The sequence below is a fragment of the Plectropomus leopardus genome, chromosome 12 (genome assembly GCF_008729295.1).
Source record: "Plectropomus leopardus isolate mb chromosome 12, YSFRI_Pleo_2.0, whole genome shotgun sequence".
Lineage (NCBI taxonomy): Eukaryota > Metazoa > Chordata > Actinopteri > Perciformes > Serranidae > Plectropomus > Plectropomus leopardus.
Genome location: NC_056474.1, coordinates 30211887 through 30232977, shown reverse-complemented (window position 1 = coordinate 30232977; position 21091 = coordinate 30211887). Strand labels below are relative to the sequence as shown.

At 40.9% G+C, this 21091-nt stretch overlaps 1 protein-coding gene and 6 non-coding genes across 7 annotated transcripts; 6 read left to right on the top strand and 1 right to left on the bottom strand.

Annotated features, from left to right (window-relative positions):
• The first annotated feature begins 9814 nt into the window (after nucleotides 1-9814).
• trnas-aga lies at nucleotides 9815-9900 on the top strand. Its single transcript has one exon. It is a non-coding gene; the product is annotated as a tRNA-Ser (tRNA).
• A 110-nt stretch (nucleotides 9901-10010) lies between these two features.
• On the top strand, nucleotides 10011-10082 carry trnag-ucc. The gene has a single exon. It is a non-coding gene; the product is annotated as a tRNA-Gly (tRNA).
• A 240-nt stretch (nucleotides 10083-10322) lies between these two features.
• On the top strand, nucleotides 10323-10394 carry trnaa-ugc. The gene has a single exon. It is a non-coding gene; the product is annotated as a tRNA-Ala (tRNA).
• A 937-nt stretch (nucleotides 10395-11331) lies between these two features.
• trnas-aga lies at nucleotides 11332-11414 on the top strand. Its single transcript has one exon. It is a non-coding gene; the product is annotated as a tRNA-Ser (tRNA).
• A 111-nt stretch (nucleotides 11415-11525) lies between these two features.
• Nucleotides 11526-11597, top strand: trnag-ucc. Its single transcript has one exon. It is a non-coding gene; the product is annotated as a tRNA-Gly (tRNA).
• A 239-nt stretch (nucleotides 11598-11836) lies between these two features.
• Nucleotides 11837-11908, top strand: trnaa-ugc. Its single transcript has one exon. It is a non-coding gene; the product is annotated as a tRNA-Ala (tRNA).
• A 5611-nt stretch (nucleotides 11909-17519) lies between these two features.
• dusp12 (dual specificity phosphatase 12) lies at nucleotides 17520-21036 on the bottom strand. Its single transcript, XM_042498338.1, has 5 exons — nucleotides 20907-21036; nucleotides 20619-20706; nucleotides 20335-20426; nucleotides 19443-19522; nucleotides 17520-18476 (listed from the first exon to the last, which is right to left on the bottom strand). The coding sequence occupies exons 1-5, from the start codon at nucleotides 21034-21036 to the stop codon at nucleotides 18333-18335; spliced, it is 534 nt and encodes a 177-aa protein (XP_042354272.1). The 3' UTR covers nucleotides 17520-18332.
• Between the last annotated feature and the right edge of the window lie 55 nt (nucleotides 21037-21091).

Below are 21091 nucleotides of genomic sequence, written 5' to 3'. Positions count from 1 at the left end.
CACGCAGCTCAGACGCGCCTGACAAGCGCTGCTCGGGCGAGCAGTGTGCACGCTCTAACTTGATACACAAGTGCTGAGACAAAAAACAACACGCTCGGCGCTGCTCACACTCTCACGAGGCGCACCGTGTGAAATGGTGCGACGCGTCCATTATGACGACGCATCGCCCCAGCCCTAAAATATCTATAACAATGCCATGTTTTTAATGCAGGCGAGCACACTGGGAATTAATAGCTCCACTTCAAGGTCTGGTTTATGGGCCCTCTGCTGCGGTCCTGCAGCTTCTGACACGTGCGTGCTAATGGACTCACCAGAGAAGTTAACCTGGTGCACTCAAACCTTCAGAGAAAATATTAATCGTAAAATAACTCCTCATCTCAGTGGCACAATCGTACTTGCACTGTGTTTTTGCAGCAGCTGCAAATAATAAGATGCAGTTCACCTAAAGTACCACTCAAATTCAACTATAGTGAAGAGAATGTTTCAGACAAAATGATTCCAAAATATACAAACAACACAAACAAATTACAAATGCACGACTTAAAGCAGGAATGTTCCAGTAAAGCCGACTGGAGATGACATCAAAAGTTATATAACCGTCATGTTTATGTGTGTGTGTGTGTGTGTGTGTGTGTGTGTGGGGGTGCGGGGGTGGGGTGCACGTGTGTATATGTCTGTGTGTGTGTGTGTGTGTGTGTTGCATGTGTGTGTGGTAAGTGACCACCTAGCAGGATGTAGAAGAAAGGCTCCCATTCATATCAACTGACTTACCAAGCTGAATGTGTGTCTGTGTGTCTGTATTTGTGTGTGTGTCAACTGTCTTTAAACCACTTGGTTCAAATGTCTACATGAGGACCACACACACACACACACACACACACATACTTTACAAAACACAGTCGTATCTGTCCAAGTTTACAGAGCCAAATGTCTGGTTTACAACACACACACACACACACGCACACACGCGCACACACACACACACACACACACTGCATAATGTCTGGTTTCAAGATAGCAGCGGTATCTGCATACACATTCCTGACTACCACTGGGCTTCAAATCTGTACAAAGAAAGAAAAAGAAAGGGAGAGAGAGAGAGGAGAAAGATCGAGACCGTTAGTGTGCAGCAGATTATGGAAGACATGAGAAGAGATGACAAAAAAATCTGCTAAAGTAGTCTGTTTAAAGGATGGAATGACAAATAAAAAAGTAAAAATGGTAGATTAAAAAAGCCGTAAGGAAAGACAAAGAAAAGAGAAAGGGAAAGATAGATAATGAGAGAGATGTATGTAGAGGTCAAATGTCAGAGGAGGGATGAACAAATGCCAAAATAATCTTGTTTTGTCACTCCAGGTTTCTCCACTTTAGTTGAACTTAAATTGCAAACTGACAAGACAATACAAGAATCAGATATTCATATGTCTTAAACATACAATCAGAACATAGAATCCTAATGTTTGGGAGTATAATTGCAAAATGATCCTCACAGATCAAATCAATGATTAATGATGATTGGAAATAGTTAAGGCCTTTACCCATGGGGCACCTTTCTTTATTGTGTAATAAATTCACATCAATTCATTTTTTCAAAATTTTTGAGTATGCAGCAGAAAAGCAATAACAACTTTGTGTTGATTATCTGTCAACCCCTTTTTAACTTTTTACTACAAACTTGAGCATGCTACTTTGGATGACAATATAGAATGTCATTTTTCTGCTCTTTTTCACTGATACACAGTATGACATTTTATGCTGTATTAAATGAAGTGCTATGCTCTGACTTTATTTAATGCAATTTCGAACTACATACTATACCGTGACTGTTTTCTGCTGTTTTAATGCAGATTTGAACGACTTGCTATACAATTATTTTTTGATGGTATTTTGGATGATATAGAATATTATCTAGTTTCATTACTTTTTTGGAAAACATACTATAGTGTATGTGTATACTATGCTATGACTTTTTATGCTATTTTGACAACATACCATAGAATGAATAAATTGTGCAATATACCTTAATATGACCTTATTATGCTATTTTGGATGACACAAAATACCTAGTCATTTTTTTACAATTTTGGAGGACATATTATATTATATATGTGTATGCCATATACTATACATATTGTACTATATATGTATATACCATGTACTAAACATTTTTTAAAATTATATACTATGCTATGATGTTTTCAGAATTTTTTGGACGACATGCTATACTATGATGTTTTCATGCATTTTTGAACGATTTACTATACAATGACTTTTTTATGCCTTTTTGGGACGACATGCTATACTATGATGTTTTTATGCATCTTTGGACAACATACTATACTATGATGTTTTTATGCATTTTTGGACGACATACTATACTATGATGTTTTTATGCATCTTTGGATGACATAAAATACTATGATGTTTTTATGCATTTTTGGACAACATACTATACAGTAATCTGTAATTTTTTTAGGTCATTCTTGTGGTCCATACTGATCTTACCAGCCAGCTTATCATCCTCCATAGTTGACTTCATGTTGAAAGTGCAGGCCGAAAAATGTCCAAAAAAACAGCTGAAAACCACTTAGTATACCATATCGAGACAGGTCATAGTATAGTATGTCAAAAAAAACCAGCCAGAAACACAATAAAGCACGTTGAAAAATCGACCGAAAACTACATAGTATAGCATGTCATAATATAATACACTATGATGTTGTGATCATTTTTTGAACAACATACTATAATATGACATTTTATGCATTTTTTCAACAACATAAACTATGACGTTTTAATCTTTTTTTTCAGATCTGGTCTCATTGATAGCGGAGGTATGGAGGAGTACAGGGCTACTGTTGGAGTGTTTGCTGACTGTAATGACAACCATCTGCAGCTCAGCATCTCCAAAACTGAGGAGATGAGGCGGAGGAGATGGTTGTAGACCTTGGGAGAAAGAGGCCCAAACCAGTCCCAGTTGACATTAGGGGTACTGAAGTGGAGCTTGAATTCAGCTACAGATACCTGGGGGTGCAGCTTGACAACAAGCTGGACTGGAAGACCCAGATGGAGGCTCTGTACAAAAAAGGCCAAAGCCAACTGTACTTTTTAAGAAAGCTGAGGCCCTTTAACATCTGCAGACCCCTGCTGTGCACGGTCTACCAGTCTGCTGTGGCCAGTGCTTTGTTCTTTGGTGTAGTGTGCTGAGGAGAGGGTGCTCGTACAGCCGACAAAAACAACAAACTGATTAACAAGGCAGGCTCTATTGTTGGCTCTGAACTGTATTCCATTCAGCAGGTGGAATAGAGGAGAATGCTCTAAAACTAAAGAGCATTATGGAAAATCCCACCAACCCCTTCCACACCCTTGCAGGTGTTTCGGCAGAGCACATACAGCCACAGGTTGATTCCACCAAGATGCAAGTCTGAACACTGCAGGAAGACTTTCCTGCCTGCTGCCATTAGACTTTTTAATGCCTTAAAATAACCATTGCTTTAAATTACTGCATTCTTTTACACTGAAACTTTATTCACTGCAAAGTATTTATTATTAAGTAGGATATGTTTCTTAGAATTGAGGATTATAAGAATTTGTCATACAGTATTTATTTATGAGTTAATAATTACATATATATATATACACATATACAAACACACACACACACACACATATATGCTTTAATATATGCTTTTTTGTTAACAACATAAATGTAACAAATGTAATTTCATGTTAGATTAATAAAGAATCTAGCTATCTAGCTATCAGTCTATGAATTTTATGAATGACATGTTATAGTCAAGTCAAGTCAAGTTAATTTTATTCATAGAGCCCATTATCACAAAACATGGTTTGCCTCAGAGGGCTTTACAGTGTACGACATCCGTCTGCCCTTAGACCCTCACATCACCCCAAAAAAAAAACTCCCGAAAGAGAACCCCTGAAACCGGGGGGAAAAAAAGGAAGAAACCTCAGGAAGAGCGGCAACTATGATGTTTTTATGCATTTTTGGACAACATACTATACTACGACATTTTTGGAAAACATACTATACTTTGATGTTTTTGTGGCATTTGGGGTCTTTTTTCACAACATACTATACTATAATGTTTTTAGGTCATTTTTGTGGTCCTTACTGATCTTACCAGCGAACTTTTCATCCTCCACAGTTGACTTAACATCGAAAGCACACAATATAAGGCCGACAAATGTCCAAAAAACAGCTGAAAAGCACTTAGTATAGCATGTTGAGACATGCCACAGTATAGTATGATTAAAAAACGGCCAAAAGGGGGTGCCTGGTGGCTCAGTGGACAGAGCTGGCGGATACGGACTTCATCCTATCCGGACTCGTGGCTAAGTTGTAATAAAATGTAAGAATGATGAATGTAAGAATAATTTTTTAAGGAGTACTGCAGGGCAATTTATTGTGTGAGTTTCAGGTTTAATCAGACTTAGAAGGAATTATTTAGAAACATGAGGACTCTCCCTGTCTCATCCAGCCACTCGCGCTGAGCTCTCATTATTATTACCAGGGGCAGATGTAATGTTTATAGGGCCTGGGGTCACAAGCACATGACCTTATTTTTGTCCCTTCCTCTAACTGGGAATATTGGCAGGCTGTTGGCAGCTATAGGAGAAGTGGGCCTACTCAAAAGCTTTTAATTCCTGAGTAAAATGATTAATAGCACAGAAGTTAAAGTCAGAGTCCTGCAGTCAGGAGAGGTTGGCCTATTATCAGCACAATATGCTTAAATTTACCTAAAGTTTTTTTAAGATGGAGCTTTAATTTTCATATAATGCTGGAAGGTTTAACAAATAATAAGAAATCATATGCTAATTACACGCTAAGACACCATGGTCACATGAAACTGTGTTAGTGAACTATGAGTACAAAAAAAACAAACCACAAAAAAAGCAAAATAATCATTCATTAATCGTAATCGAGGTAAAAATATTCAATTAATCCTGATTCTGAATTTAGGCATGAGGTGCGGACCTTTGCTGGGAGGGAATTTTAGCAAGCAGGACCCCTTTGAATTTTAATTGAAAGCTGGTATAGTATGTCATCCAAAAATGCAAAAAAACGTCATTGTGTAGCCTGTTGCTGAAAATGTCATAAAAATGTTATAGTATAGTACAAAAACCCCCACAAAACTTCATAGTATAGTATGTCGTTCAAAAAATGATGACTGCCAATTATGAATATGAATTTGGTACGACTGATGGAACCAAGCCAGTTTTAGGATGGGTTAGTTATTGTTGTTGACATTTGTTAGAAAAAACAAATCAATGGAAATGGAAACATACTGATAAAAAATATAATGTTGATGATGCTCCCATTTTTTTGTGAATTAAGTTTTTGCTATATTCACAGAATTCTAGTGAGGCATTTAGGGGAAACTAAGAGGTCAAGAGGTTTTGGAGGATTAAATATATTGTTTGTATATGATATGAAATGAAACGCAGAGACTTCAGCTTCCAGCCAGACCTTGATGCTGTAAGAGAGGAAACACTAGAAAGCAGCGGAGAGGGGAGTGATGAAGAGAGAGCATGCAGAGGTGAAGGGAGGAGGAGAGTGGTGGGAAATATGACGAGCGGAGAGGAAAGGGAGAAGCCGAGATGAGAGGTAGGGAGACAGGAGAGAGAGCTGATGAGTCTCCCAGACATTATTACAACATCTGGTTTGTTACTCTGAGCGTCGCAGACAGACAGAGAAAAAAAATGCCAGTGAAATATGGACAGACTTGGTTTTGTTGTGGTTTGTACAAAATGCTGGGAGTATCAGAAAATGACAAGCGGCTCAGGTAGCTCATAGGGCTGTAAAAGTGAAGAATTGTCAGAAAGCATAAAAGAGCTGGAGGTTAGACGGTGCTCAATCACACTTCAATCACACACACTGGAAAATAAATTTAGTTTGCCGTGCCTGTCTGCAACCAGAGTTTGGAAATGTTATTAGAAAAAGAAACACAGAAATAACTCATTCTGGAAGAGGTCTTGCATGAATGTGCAAATACTGCACAGACAGACTCCCACAGTTCCCTGCCAAAAGTCTTTTACATTCTTTTCAATAATGACCAAGAAAAATCACCTTTCCTGTAAGTCTGATCACAGCAGCAGATCTCTGCAGTAGAGATCCCCGTCTTGCTCTCCCATAAGTCCACACACAGAAACCGCAGAGTCCTAAGGTCGGGGGTTTACGTGTGACTCACATCCTCCATTGTGTCACTGCTTTGCTCTCCTGCTGTTAACTCTTCATTGGGTTACAGGAAGTAGGTTAATCAAAGTCATCTTGTGTTCTGGTGTGGACAATAAGCAAGCCAGAGTGTCAGACATCCACATAAAAGCTCTGATTATTTATGATGCAACTAACTGATCCAGACGTCAACATCTGCTGTATGAATATGATGTCATTTTCTCCAAAGGCAGTCTGGACGTCTCCATCCCAAAGTGCTTCTTTTTGAGCAGGAAAATGAGAATGATAAACACGTTCTCATCCCAAGTCGTCACATGTTGCCGCTTTGCAGTGGACCTACAGGTCTGCATATTGCACTCTTGGTGTTCTCCTCCTTCTGCTGTTGATTTTCCGAGATAACATAAGCACATGGTGGGATTACGTTGCACTTGATTATGTTTCGGCAACAAAAGCACATGGTAGCCAATGCTAGGATGTCAACAAATGCAATTGCTTCTACAAATGAAGGAGGCACATGGTAAGCAGAGCTTTGATTGGGCCCAAAAATGAGGCCCTATTCTACATGAAATTGCACAGTTTCTGTCTAAGCCCAACCCACGGCTGCAGGTTTGGGACCAAGCCCAATTAAAAACCTGAATTTGTACTGTAAAAATAGGGTTATACTATATTATATTTCGTATATAAGAAATATATAAATATTTTTTAATATTAAAACATGTAATACAAGCGAGGTGCTAACTGTTCCCTTGCACCACTTCCCCTTTTTCTCTTCCTTTTGTTTGTCATCTCAAGCATGACAGGTTCAGCAAAGCAGGCTGCACCCCTCAGTGCATCTAGTATCCACAGCGATGGTGATGCAGCGACCAAATCCCGGCAGGTCAGGTCAGGCCCAACCGGTTTCGGGCAGAGAATAAAAGCTCTAATGGCTAGATGTAGAAAAAAACATCACATTCAGAGAGAAAGCGAACGCCATACTCCTGCACGAAAGTCTGCTTTGTTGGACCCATCCACTGCCCCTCCTGCCCACCCTACTTAAGTTGTAACTGGCAGCATTTCAACCTGACGGCATCCTGCCACAATTCATAAGGGTATGAGGCAGCTTTTGGTATTGCAAACTTACACCAAAAGCAATTTCAAAGCAGCTGTATTTTAAGAGTTTAGAATGAGAACAGGCTTGAACAATAGCCTGCTTAATATGCTGCAGTTTATTAGCTGACAGTTCCTGTTGAGTCAAGTCAGCACACATATAAAATGATTCAAAGTGGTCCAGGGGCACTGACTATCACAATCCTTCACACATAAATGTTTCATATTTTCAGTAACCTGGCATTGTCATAATGACATAAGAACTGAGAACAGGCGAGTCTGCAGAATCATTCAGAACATGTGGTGGGTTGTTATTTTACATGTATGTGTTCATCTTCAATTAAAGGCAACGTATTACAGGTTAATGGCTTGGGCCATCCCATTATCCAGAACTGTAGCCCCTTTTACACTGCCTGTACACTCCCTGTTTGTACAGCGAATCAGTCGCTTCCAATACAAAATGCATGGGAGTGGATTTGTTGTCAGGTGCAATCACGTATGGTGGGCACGCACCATTACAATAACAAAATGAGCCTGTCAGAGACCAAAAATAGACTTTAAGTGGTGATAAGTTGTCGGGGCGCATATGCCTCATGTGTTGAGAAAATACTAAATTTTCCCTCTTCAAACTGTAAAAGTGTGAACTAAAGGTTTTACTGCAATCTGCAAATGGAAAATCCATTTCAGTTTCATCACTGTAAGGTCTGCAGGACGGATCAGGAGACAGACAGAAGACAGAAACGAAAAACAGAAGGGTCTGATCACTAAAGTGGCATCTTTATACGAACAACACTCATTATGACCATTGAAGGAACAATTCGGGCATTGTGACAACAAAAAATAAGCCACTGAACATTTTCTGTGTTTCAAACAACATCTGGAATCACTTAGTTTTGTTAGTGCAATCACTCAGTGTCAGCTTTATTAGCAGACACACTGCTACAGACCCTCAGGAGTACTAAAGTAAGAGCACTGGCTGTCCTGGGAATCTACCAACATGTCCCTGCTCACCAGATCAGTAACTGCAAACATGTTCAATTAATTTAATGTAAAGTCACATGCCATGCACGTCTTATTCAGTGCACTTAAATCAAGGCTTTTTTTCATCCTGCACTTTTTGAGAAGGCTATAAACATAAACAAAAAACATCTGAGGAGAAAGGAGGAGGACACTTTCATGGACAGTTGAACAAAGTGCAGGAAGAGTTGTCTGCTAAGGGGAGTCCAACACCCCCAAAGGACCAGTATAAAACCACTGATTGTAGGGCTCTGTAATTTAATAATAGAATCAAGTAACTGTTTAGTCTCTGCCTCAGAGGATATATTAGTGTTAGCCAGATGTGAACAACAGCTGGGAAAAGACAGACAGGGCGCAGTATCAACAACATCTCACTGCGTTTCCAATATAATCAAAACCACAGACTTTCACATCAAATCTCACAAAACTAAAATACCATGTTTTTCACATAAAAACAGCCAGAAATGAGTATTTTCAATTTTAATTGGTGCAAAACCAATATCTTTCCTATTCATTGTCCTCTTGCCTTTGTTTTTGTGGTGCCAGGTGAGGTATAGCTACTTTGGCTGTGGTCAGTCTGATGCTCTTCTATATTTTTCTAATCCTCAGTTTTTTGTGTGTATCAAAGCTTATGTATCTTCTTCCACTGTGAACTCAACTGTTTGCAAAAAACTATTAAGACACATCAATGGGCTTGATTGTTGCACTGGATGGCATGTTCCTTTGTTACAATGGGGGAGTTGTGTCAATTTTAAGGGGCTGTTTACACTGCAACAGTTCATGTAGACTCAAAAGAAAACAACGTTTCCTTTTTCAGTAGAGCCGCTCTCGTCTAAACATGGCCTAAGTCAGCAGTGGTTGTAACGGCGCCAAAATTTTTCTGTAGAAAGAGACACCAGGCAGGACAGGACCATGGGCAGGACAGGTGTGACATGTTGACCAGGATAGGGAAAAATTGGGAAAACAATGAGGCTCAGGAGCTCCTTACCCTTGGAGCAGAGGACCAGATCAGCCGACATATAACAGGACAGTAAATGACGGCAATTGACGTGTTATGCCTTTGTTATTTTTTAAAAAGCTCTACTGATGCCCATGTGACCCCTGATTTCCACCACTTGCATGTGCGTTGCGTTACGGCTCCGCCTCGGTGCTCCCTCATCCATCAGCAGCGGGTGCCCGGCGGCGACGTTCTCCTTTAAACCTCTTTTCATTGTCACTGCCCAGGTAAATTTCAAAATTTTACATAAAAAAGCATTTTGTGCTGCGATGGTAAATAAATAAAATAAATATACAATATTATAATGATAATAATAAAAATAATGATAAATAATAATAATAATAATAATAATAATTTATTTTAAATACAATCTGCGCCTCCGACTGGCTAATCTCCCTCAGACTGGCTGTCTCTGGATGAGAAGCCGGTCCGTCGGTGCGGCAGCTTTGCTGATTCAGGTGGCTTCGACTATATGTGCCAGCGCTCCGTCCAGCAATATTACTTTACAAAGTGTTACAAATGTTTACTTTGTGGCCGAGTGGTTAAGGCGATGGACTAGAAATCCATTGGGGATCTCCCCGCGCAGGTTCGAATCCTGCCGACAACGCGAGGCACTTTTGAGCAGCGGGTGCCCGGCGGCGACGTTCTGCTTACACCCTTTTCCTCGTCACTGCCCAGAAAAATTACGAAATTTTCAACAAAAATGCAAAATGTGCGGCGATGGTGGTATAGTGGTAAGCATAGCTGCCTTCCAAGCAGTTGACCCGGGTTCGATTCCCGGCCATCGCAGTCCCTCGCTTCGAGCGGAAAGTACACTGGCCTCGCTTTTGTAGGCAGTAAGGCAGCAAATGCCCTACTCTTCTACAGTGATTGGTGTCAAAGTGCTGCAAGAAATCGAACCAGGTTATACTTCCAGCCGTTGCAGTCAACAGCTTTTAAGGCAGTGTACAAAGTTGACCTCAATTCTTGTGGCCAGATTGCTTCTTCTGTCACCCAGGCACCGGCTACACAAACACTGCGCGTGCACCGGGGGATGTAGCTCAGTGGAAGAGCGCATGCTTTGCATGTATGAGGCCCCGGGTTCAATCCCCGGCATCTCCAGCAGGTATTATGGAAAGACGAAAAACGGTGGCTCTGTTTGGCGAGGCACTCCTGGTAAAGAAGTGAGACAATCAGACTCTGTCAAAGCACGCACTGCAGAGCACAAAGTGGGCTTGCAACAAAGCCACTATGTGACGTTGACGTGCGCTTAGTAAGAGCGTGTTTTCTCTCAGCTGTGGAAGAGGGTTCTAAACATTGGGGAAAGTTGCTCACTAGCCACGCTGTGGGCTGTGGCTAAGGCAATGGATTAGAAAAGCCTCTGGGGCTTCCCTGCGCACGTTTGAATCCTGCTGACAGTGGCCCTTACTTTTGAGCTGTGGGAGCCCCCCATTGATAACTTTGGAGACAATCCCGCACCTACTGACACGTTCAAGGTGCCACGTGCGGGTCTGGAAGCTGACAAAGTGATGCTACAGAAGCCGCAACTAGGATAAAATCTGCACCTCCGACTGGCTGTCTCTGGACGAGAAGCCGGTCCGTCGGTGCGGCAGCTTTGCTGATTCAGGCGGCTCCGGTTATGAAACAGAGGGGTCGTCTGCCGTTCGTAAAAAAAAAAAAAAAACCTGACCCAGCTTTGCTGCGGTAGTGCACGGCGTCACCCGCAAAGCCGCTGCGGTGGGCCATCAATTACGTGCCAGCGCTCCCTCCAGCAATATTACTTTTCAGCTGCGGTGCTGTGTTACAAATGTTTACTTTGGTGAAGCAAGATCAAATTGTTGTGGTCACTTTCCAGAGTTGTAAAATGGACTTCCTGGACCACATTGTAACATGCAACGAGTGCCTGACGCGACCCGCCCCCCTTGATGCAGCCATCTTGCACATTTTGAATGCAGGGCTCTTTTCAGTCTCAATGCCCAGGGAAAGTGCCGACTGTGCAGTACATGGCTTCGTGCGCAGCCGTGCTGGTCTCGGGGGTCGGTCGGCTGTGCCGTTTCTGGTTGTCGTGGCCGAGTGGTTAAGGCGATGGACTAGAAATCCATTGGGGTCTCCCCGCGCAGGTTCGAATCCTGCCGACAAACGCGAGGCACTTTTGAGCAGCGGGTGCCCGGCGGCGACGTTCTGCTTTACACTCTTTTCGTCGTCACTGCCCAGATAAATTTCGAAATTTTCAACAAAAATGCAAAATGTGCGGCGATGGTGGTATAGTGGTAAGCATAGCTGCCTTCCAAGCAGTTGACCCGGGTTCGATTCCCGGCCATCGCAGTCCCTCGCTTCGAGCGGAAGTACACTGGCCTCGCTTTTGTAGGCAGTAAGGCAGCAAATGCCCTACTCTTCTACAGTGATTGGTGTCAAAGTGCTGCAAGAAATCGAACCAGGTTATACTTCCAGCCGTTGCAGTCAACAGCTTTTAAGGCAGTGTACAAAGTTGACCTCAATTCTTGTGGCCAGATTGCTTCTTCTGTCACCCAGGCACCGGCTACACAAACACTGCGCGTGCACCGGGGGATGTAGCTCAGTGGAAGAGCGCATGCTTTGCATGTATGAGGCCCCGGGTTCAATCCCCGGCATCTCCAGCAGGTATTATGGAAAGACGAAAAACGGTGGCTCTGTTTGGCGAGGCACTCCTGGTAAAGAAGTGAGACAATCAGACTCTGTCAAAGCACGCACTGCAGAGCACAAAGTGGGCTTGCAACAAAGCCACTATGTGACGTTGACGTGCGCTTAGTAAGAGCGTGTTTTCTCTCAGCTGTGGAAGAGGGTTCTAAAACATTGGGGAAAGTTGCTCACTAGCCACGCTGTGGGCTGTGGCTAAGGCAATGGATTAGAAAAGCCTCTGGGGCTTCCCTGCGCACGTTTGAATCCTGCTGACAATGGCCCTTACTTTTGAGCTGTGGGAGCCCCCCAGTGATAACTTTGGAGACAATCCCGCACCTACTGACACGTTCAAGGTGCCACGTGCGGGTCTGGAAGCTGACAAAGTGATGCTACAGAAGCCGCAACTAGGATAAAATCTGCACCTCCGACTGGCTGTCTCTGGACGAGAAGCCGGTCCGTCGGTGCGGCAGCTTTGCTGATTCAGGCGGCTCCGGTTATGAAACAGAGGGGTCGTCTGCCGTTCGTAAAAAAAAAAAAAACTTGACCCAGCTTTGCTGCGGTAGTGTACAGGAACACGGAGTGTCCTATTCTGAAAAGTCACCGGATGTTTTATGTTGTATCGCTGTCTGATTTCCTGTCTGCTCTGTGTTAAATTTGGCACAATTTATGTGAAGTGATCCGGCGTCCAGCAAAAATAGGAGGCTTGCATATCTGATCCGCAACCCTCTGGACTGCCAGAGCTGAGACGGAGTCAGTCCACAATGCAGCAGAGCTAGTGGAAATTCACACATAGACTAGAGTGTAATCTATTTGCTCCATCTGCTGTGACGGAGCAGAGCCGGACCGCACGCGGATCTGGTGGAAATTAAGCGTTAACCTATATATCACGAGAAAGGGCCGACACTGTTGTGTTAAAAGTCCCCCCCATCACTCCTCTTTTGTTTCCACGATGCCAGCATGCTATCTAAAATCACACACTGGAGTGGTATGATATGAATGTTGTTTGGGTCTGTGAAAAAATGCAAAGGCGGTGCAAAGAAAGGACTTCATAGCGGTTCTATAGTGCAATTTGTCTTTTAAAAAATGCTAGTTATTAGCTAAACATGTTGTACATCAAAGTGTGGGTAAAGACACGAAAATACGCTCTCTATAAAGGATTAGTCATCATATCCACATAGTACTCATCAGAAGAGCATATTCAGATATAGCAGACTTTCTAGATGATGTCAAAGATGAAGATGTGATATTTTAGACAGCACTGCTGAAGCACTGTGGAATGCACAGTGTTTCAGATCAAATAACTGAAATGCTTCCTGTGAGGAGATTGTGTGTAATGTGGTAAAATATCATTTTTCACACTTTTCTATGTTGGTCTGCAACTGCAGATTCTAAGCTGATTTTGTGCATATTACAGTTTTCTGAATAGTTGCACATATAGTCCCATCTCTCTCTCTCTCTCTCTCTCTCTCTCACACACACACACACACACACACACACACACACACACACACACGGGAAGCCCCCTTTCATTGATTCTTGGTGCCATTGCTTATGAGAGCATGGAAAACGCAGACCACATGCCCAGTCTCTCTTTCCTTTCTTTTTAAGTCATTTTCACACATTGTCACTTTACCTTATTTAACCCCTTTTTCCATTTCTTTTACATAACCCTCTCTTTGTTTTGGCGGTCGCTGTTTTTCGCCACTCCTCATCATTTCTGCACCAAATTTCCAGAGTGTGTTTGTATGTTCCAGTTTTCCAGGCGTCTGCTGGACAGGACTGCTGAGCCACAGGACAGCGCTGGTGAGGCCAGTTCACTTAACACCAATCACTGTAACAATCCACATACTGTACTCAGAGCCTTGCACTCATCTGAACTCACTATCACAGTAAATATTAATCTGCTCAGATGATGTAGGGCCTTCCAAAAGATGTTGTGCTCCAAATATTGTCAAAAATTGTCCTATGGATCTGAGTAGTGGCAGTTCAGGACATGGCATGCAGAGTAATGATGACATCTGATGTTATTTTACCATAAATACTAACTTCATTTATTATTCATCTATATAACTTAATAAAAGCAATTCAGTAATTACAAAAATTCACATTTTTTTTAATTACATACTGTACATTTGTATATATTCTCTATCTCTTCCTTTTGTAAATACAATTACATGTCTATGTCTGTCTTTTTTTCTATTTTTCTTATCCCTAGCTTATTTCCCTCCCCTGTACTGTGAGCATTGCCAACCCGGAAAAAATTCCTTGTTCCTTATTTGTTGAACTTGGCCAATAAACGTGATTCTGATTCTGATTCTGATTCTGATTTTTTCACAATTCTATTTTTTTTAAGGGTGGAAAAGCCTTCAAGACATCCACGAGTCACAAGTCCCCACTAAACAAACCAAAGTATATAAATGTCACAAATTTTTATCTCAAAATTAGAAGATGCACCCCTTTCAAAATAATCAGTCCATTAAATTGCCATTATCGGTTTTTATCACTATCATTGCTTCAGAGTGGGCAAACTGCACCTTGCAGTAGGCCAGATGGTGCAAACCACACATTACCTAAAGGTCATAATTTTGTTCACACAGAACTCACATCAAAAAAGTGGCGGCAATGAAGCTGCATGTTGCCTATGTCTCGGACAAAAAGTTGCACACAAACAAACTGCAAAGACTACAACCAGCGGACAACAAGCACATACGTTGTCTGCCTGTATGAGAGGAAATAACTCTCCATACCAACAGACGGCGGTTGTCTGTAATTATGATTAAAATTATGAAACCGGAGGACCATCTTGACGCTAGTTAGCCAGTTAGCACATTGAAAACACAATCCAGTGTTGAAAGAATGATTCATTTTACCATGTGCCAGTAAACAACACAAACCACCACAAAAGAAAAATACAGAAAAGAAAAACTATGTTACCTTATTTAATAAAGTTGTTTGGACCTCACTCCCTCTTGACTTTAGCGCTTTGTTAATTTCCTCACTTATGTTTCTCTTGTTGTGTGCTGAGCTGAACTAAATCAAAATGATTTCATTTATGTTTACTGCATAACGCTTACTGCATTACGCTAACTCCGTTGTCTCTCCGGAGCATTCCTACCCCTTGTTTACTAGTTTTCCCAGATACTGGCTGCAACCTTGGCTGCACTTGATCGGGGTGATAGCTGTGCTGGTGCTGTGACCCTGCCACATGATTAAAACCTGTCACAAAAGTAAAGAGAATCATCTCATTACAATAATTAGCAGTCATCTAATAACTATGCAATGTTCTGCTGGGAAATATCAGGCCCTGGCATTCACGTAGATGCCACTTGCCAGGCACCTACCACCCAAAAATCAGACCTTTCTCAATGCCAAGTTTGCCAAGTTTGGACTTGCGTACATCTCTAAAAAAAAAAACAAAAAAAACGGGATGTCAATTTTCAATTAGGCTCTAACTTGATAAATTGACCACAGATTTGAATTCTAAACATCTACATTCTCGTGTAAAAAATGCATTATGGGACACATGGCTGAACCAAGTCCACTCAAGTCATGTCCCAAAGCATCCGTGATTAAACGGGCTGAGCAAGACCACATCTGGGCATCTGGACTGAATTTTGCTAGATGAGGATTTAGAATTGGAATAGCACTTAGGCTACGGCTGACTGACGTTTTACAAGTCCACAAGAACACAAGTACCGTCAAGAATGTAGATTGAGAAAGGCTCATTGTTGCGGAACAACCAAACCCCACCCACCCACTGCAGGACAATGTGCCATGCCATACCACAAAAGCTCTTCAGGAAGGTGACAAAGGAACTCAAGGCGTTGACCTGCCACAAAATTCTCCCATCCTACTCTGATTGAGTACCTGAGGGACATGCTGATACCTCACCTCACAACTCACAGGACTTACAGGTCCACCAACAGCCTGGCACCAGATACCACAGGACACCCCCCACCCCACAAGTCCTGTATCCATGCCTCAATGGGTCAGAGGGGCACCCTGTGGAGGGGACTTGACCTGTCTTGGCATTGACACAGGACCTCAGCTTCAACTGAAGAGGTCTATATCAGACACAGAGCATAATTTCTCATTTTCCTGATATTTTATTACACTTTACTATGTTTACCATGTTTATCTTTTGATGCTGCGCTGTTTCCTGTTGCAGCCAAACACATCCTGCATCTGCTTCACATCAAGCCTTCCAGTGATTCAGAGGGCAAAACTGGTGCTCTTTGCCAAGAAGTTGTTCTCGAGCAGCTGCAGAAAGTGTCCACATTTACTTGGATCTGTTCTGGATCTTGTGGTGCCCATATGTTACTAAACATAATATTAACCTGAGCCTCTTCAAAGCAAGACAAAGACTCCATTGGAAAACGCCACTTTATCAGCAGTAGTTTAGTCCATGCATTACATTTTCTAAATGATACGTGCTGTTTGAATAACAACACCATACTGTATGTATTAATCCACAATTAGCCGTTATGCATGATTATTACTTTTACCCTTGGTACTTGAAGTATACACAGTTTACACTATTGGTACACATTGGTACACTACTTCTAACTTTTCTCAAGTAAAAAAAATGGAGTTCTTCTTCCACCACCTGGTATATCCTTCTCATTTAAAAGTCGCAATCCTGCCTCTCTACCAACCAAAGCAACGCCATGGCAAAAAAAAAAAAAAACTTGAGTGACCATAATTGATTCAACAACAATGAAAAATTAACACACTCATAACATTTCTGAATGGAAATATTCCTTAAGTATTAAACATTCTGTTTGACAGCTTCCAGTGAGTTTGTCTGGGCTACAGTTGTAGAAAATATTATGTCATTTGAATTACAGCCGAGGAATGTGGTCTGTGTTTTTAACATCTGCCTGTCAGAGACTAGAGTCCACAACAAACACATGAATACCTGTTAATAAACTAGTTCAAATGTGATCTTTGTGTTGGATCCACTGTCCATCACATTAGCACGTCTGTCTCAATCTAAATCCAACTACACTATCACATGGAAGGAACCAAGAGTTCCCTGTTAGATGTGAATGGAAAAATATGGACAGGGTGGAGGAAGAATTTAGACAGCAAAAGAAATGGCACTGGGCCATCTTGAGAAAGATAAAGGTGCAATGACTTGGGTCACTTTTGGTAAAATTAGATAGACGTATACACCATTTCCATCGAAATTAGCACATGTCCACAGATTTTTTTAAAAAATCGGTAAACTCGCTAAAAAAAAAGGCAATATGCTCCCTTCACATGCTCTTGGCAAATAATCGTTTTACCGTATTTACAAAATTTACCATTTTTACGGGTTACGAGCACATGGCCGGCCCTCCAGAGTTGTAAAAGTGGGAAATTCTCTGAGTTGGAAATTGGGAAATTTTGGTGGCACCTGATTTGCAGAGTTGTGACATTTGTAATTTTCTTACAGATTTTTTTTTTTAACTCTCTTTTTCTTTTCTTTTTTCAAGGACATTTGCTCAGGTTTCAAAGGGTTAAACACAAACATCACTCAAATAATTTTGTAGAAATAGAAAATCTCTGAATAATTTAAAAAAATGCCAGGTTCACAATGCAGTAGACTTGTCTTTTAATATAAGTATTTTTTTATTTTTCATTTATTTACATTATTGGTGTTTTACAGAGCAGTCATCTATCTTACTTTCAGATTCAAAAACTATGTAGAAAGTCAAGGGGATCCTCCTTGGATTTAAATATTAACTGTGGTATAAAATTCACTTTTTATGACAGTTTTGAGCTAACTGAACTGTTATTAAGTGGCAAAAAACAGCAAAAATGCAACTTTACACCTAAAATAACATTTTTTTGCCACCTGGGGGCAACCAGCTGTGATCACAGAGGTTACCTTTGAACTTGATATTTTAAAACAGCTCTTAGCTCTAGTTTGGGTCTCTACCAACTCTAAAGAAATGTTTGTTTCTTTAGCTTGTAAAGATACAAACATTTCTGCATTCACCAGCTTGTCTCAGTAAACAGCTTGGACAGCTAAAGGATGTTTACATCAACACATTGTTACTATAAAAACATCCAATATGGACATTTTTTATTAATTGAATTAAACAAAATGCATAATTCATTTACTGATGAATCAAATAAAAGACTGATTGTTTCAGCACATATTTTAGTAAAAATATTGCAGTTTGCAACAATTTGAAAAGCCACAAGATGTCATACTTGACAATCAAATCAACTTTTTTTTTCCTTTGGGTAAGTGTCTGTACAAGCTTGACTTACGCTCTCACACAACTATGTAAGGTTTAAAATTCTCTGTCATATTGTTCCTGTTAGACTGTATGTTGATGAGGTCTGTGTTATTTCTTTTTCTGTTTGTCAAGACTGCATTCATGAGTGAGTGAGTGTGAGTGTAAGTGTGTGTTATTTGTGCATGTTGAGCTGTCGGATCTCGTCCACTCTGTTGCGGTGCAGCTGGAAGGCGGGAGTGACCCAGCGACCACACGAACACTGATCACCACACCAGCTGAATGAGCCCAGTTTAGAGCTACACTTAGGACACAGCAGCTACACACACACACACACACACACACACAGAGGAAAAAAGAAGAGGAAGGTGCCATGAGTACAGATAGAGAGATCAGTGTGTTTAAAGTACGACATGTAGAGAAGACTTCCAAGGTGATGGGAATTTGATTGTGACTAACATCTTGTTCTTAGTTCTTTTTGAGGGATTCTCAGTTGATCTGTTGTTGATAGCTATATAGGAGCAAATAAACATCAGAGGGAAATGATAGTGATTAGTGTTTTTTTTTTTTTTTTTTTTTTAAATATTGGTAATTATCATGCAAAAGTTGAAGTTTCTTTCAAGTGTTAAGGCAGATTTTTGCTCCTGAGTGAAAGTTGAAGAAACCAGCCAGTTATTTGTGGTCTAAACTAGTATTTACAGTTAGAACATGACAAATATTTGCTCAACAGCAAAAAACTTGATGATGTAAAATTACTAAAACAATAAATAGTCAAGTAAATGCTAACTCTGGTCAGCATCATGTCAAACTCTTTTTACTGGTGGCTGAAAAGTTTTTGGAAGTGTTTTAGCTGACAAGACTGTTTATCTGTATCAGCGTGTTATTCTATATGATTAGAAATAAAATTAATTAATCAAAAAGCGCAAAGACAGTGTTAGCATGGGAGGAACTTTTACTTTGTAAAACCTCATGAAGCTGTTTTTATTTATTCATTTTTGTTTAAATTTTTACCTGACTTTATAAAAAAAAAAAGTTGCTGGGAACTTGCTGTATATGACGCTGAAAGTTTGGGTTTTGATTAAGGATATGCTGAAGGCATTTTGATAAAGATTTATGTATGAGTTTGTTATAGTGCAAATTCTAAATATTGACAGAAAGTTTTTTTGTTTTGTTTTTATTGTAAATGCATATCTTAAATAAAATCAGTTCAAGTGAGGCCGAGACCCTCCATGGAGGCCTTTTATGCCAATTAATAACACCTGACTCGTGTGTATGTATGCAATACCTGTCCATCCATCACTCCAAGTAAAGCTTGTTCCATCCACTGCACTGGTTCGATGAAGTACGAAGTACACTGGATGCCTCCTAGATGACAACACATTTCATACCATTCTTATTATATTATATTAGAAACTGAAATTTTACATATAGTTTGTGAGATTGTTGCAATAGTATTATTTCACGTCATAGAAGAAAAAACACAAGTGTTACTTATAACTTAAAAGTAAGCCATGACAGCAAGAGAGCATGCACAGTATGGGGACCCTCCGTTGGTGGTTAGGGATAGGGACTGTTCGTTACTTTTGCTGCAAAATGGGTCAGGCATTAAAAAAAAATGTAAGCATTGCTGTGGCACTTGTGTTTTTTAATCTTGGCTTAGGTGAGGGACGTACAACTTGAAAAGGAAGTATTTTATATTTACTGCCCCCCTCCTCTGATAAATTAAGTTCAGTCCCATAACACCAGCAAAGAAGCTAAACGATGTCCTGCTGTGAACGAGGCCGAAGAAAACATATTTTAACCACCTAAAAAAATCACTATCAGTTTAAGTGTACACTATATGTGTATATTTGTTTTTTCTTTCACAACAGCTGATGGAGGCAGCGGAAGAGCAGCAGCTCCGCTGTTCAGTGGAGTAAAATCATTGTTTTTCTCAGAGGAGTCTGGTGTTCTTGCTCATGGTGTCACTTGGGTCAGCAACAGTTGGAGCTGAAGAAGACAACTTTGAAAATGAAAATGACTGCCTTCAAGAAATATTTTGTTTCTCCTAGCATTGTTCTTAAAGTTTTGAAACTACAATTCCTGTGATACTTTGGGGGATGTAAACAGGAAGTCACAGTCTGAAATACCCTACAGTTTGAAATCCCCTAGGCTAGACGACCAGTTGGTGTTCTTACCAGTGAGGTTACTGGACTTCTTGTGACTAAAGGCTGGTGCTCCTTCTCCTACTGGGTGACTGAGAATACTGGAGCCACGGAACAGAGTTCGTCTGCAGAGGCGAAGTACAAAGTCAGTATGTGTATTTTCGAAAATGTTTAATTAACCATTTAACCTGAGCGATAACAGAAGAATTTATGAAATGGTTTATTCTGAAAGAAATGCACCATTTTTGCACTTAGCATTAGGTGTTTCCTTGTTCTTTCTAAAACTTTACCCCATTCAGCCACTGTCCCCCTTTCACCTGCACTTCCTGCAGCGATAGGACACTTCAGAAGAGCTGGATTGGGCAGGGTCAATGGCAAACAGCTCCCTGGGAACATGCTGCAACTCTGCTCTCACACAAACGTGTACACACACACACACACACACACACACACACAAAGAAAATGTTGGAAATCAATACACAAATAATAAATCTATACCACAGTATAACTTGGCTACTTTTTTAGCAAATAATTAATGTGTGTGTGAGTGTGTGTGTGTGCGTGTGTGTGTGTGTGTGTGTGTGTGTGTGTGTGCGTGTGGTTACCAGGGTACTTCTCAGTGATCTTGGTCAGTCTGTACTGTTTGTACAGAGGACTGGAGGTATCCACTTCACACTGCAGGGCCTCATACAGATGCAACTGCTCCTCAAAACCACTGTTGACCCTGAAACACATCCACTGGCTTTCAATTATCTATCTTACATCTACATTATACATCCTCCATATACAT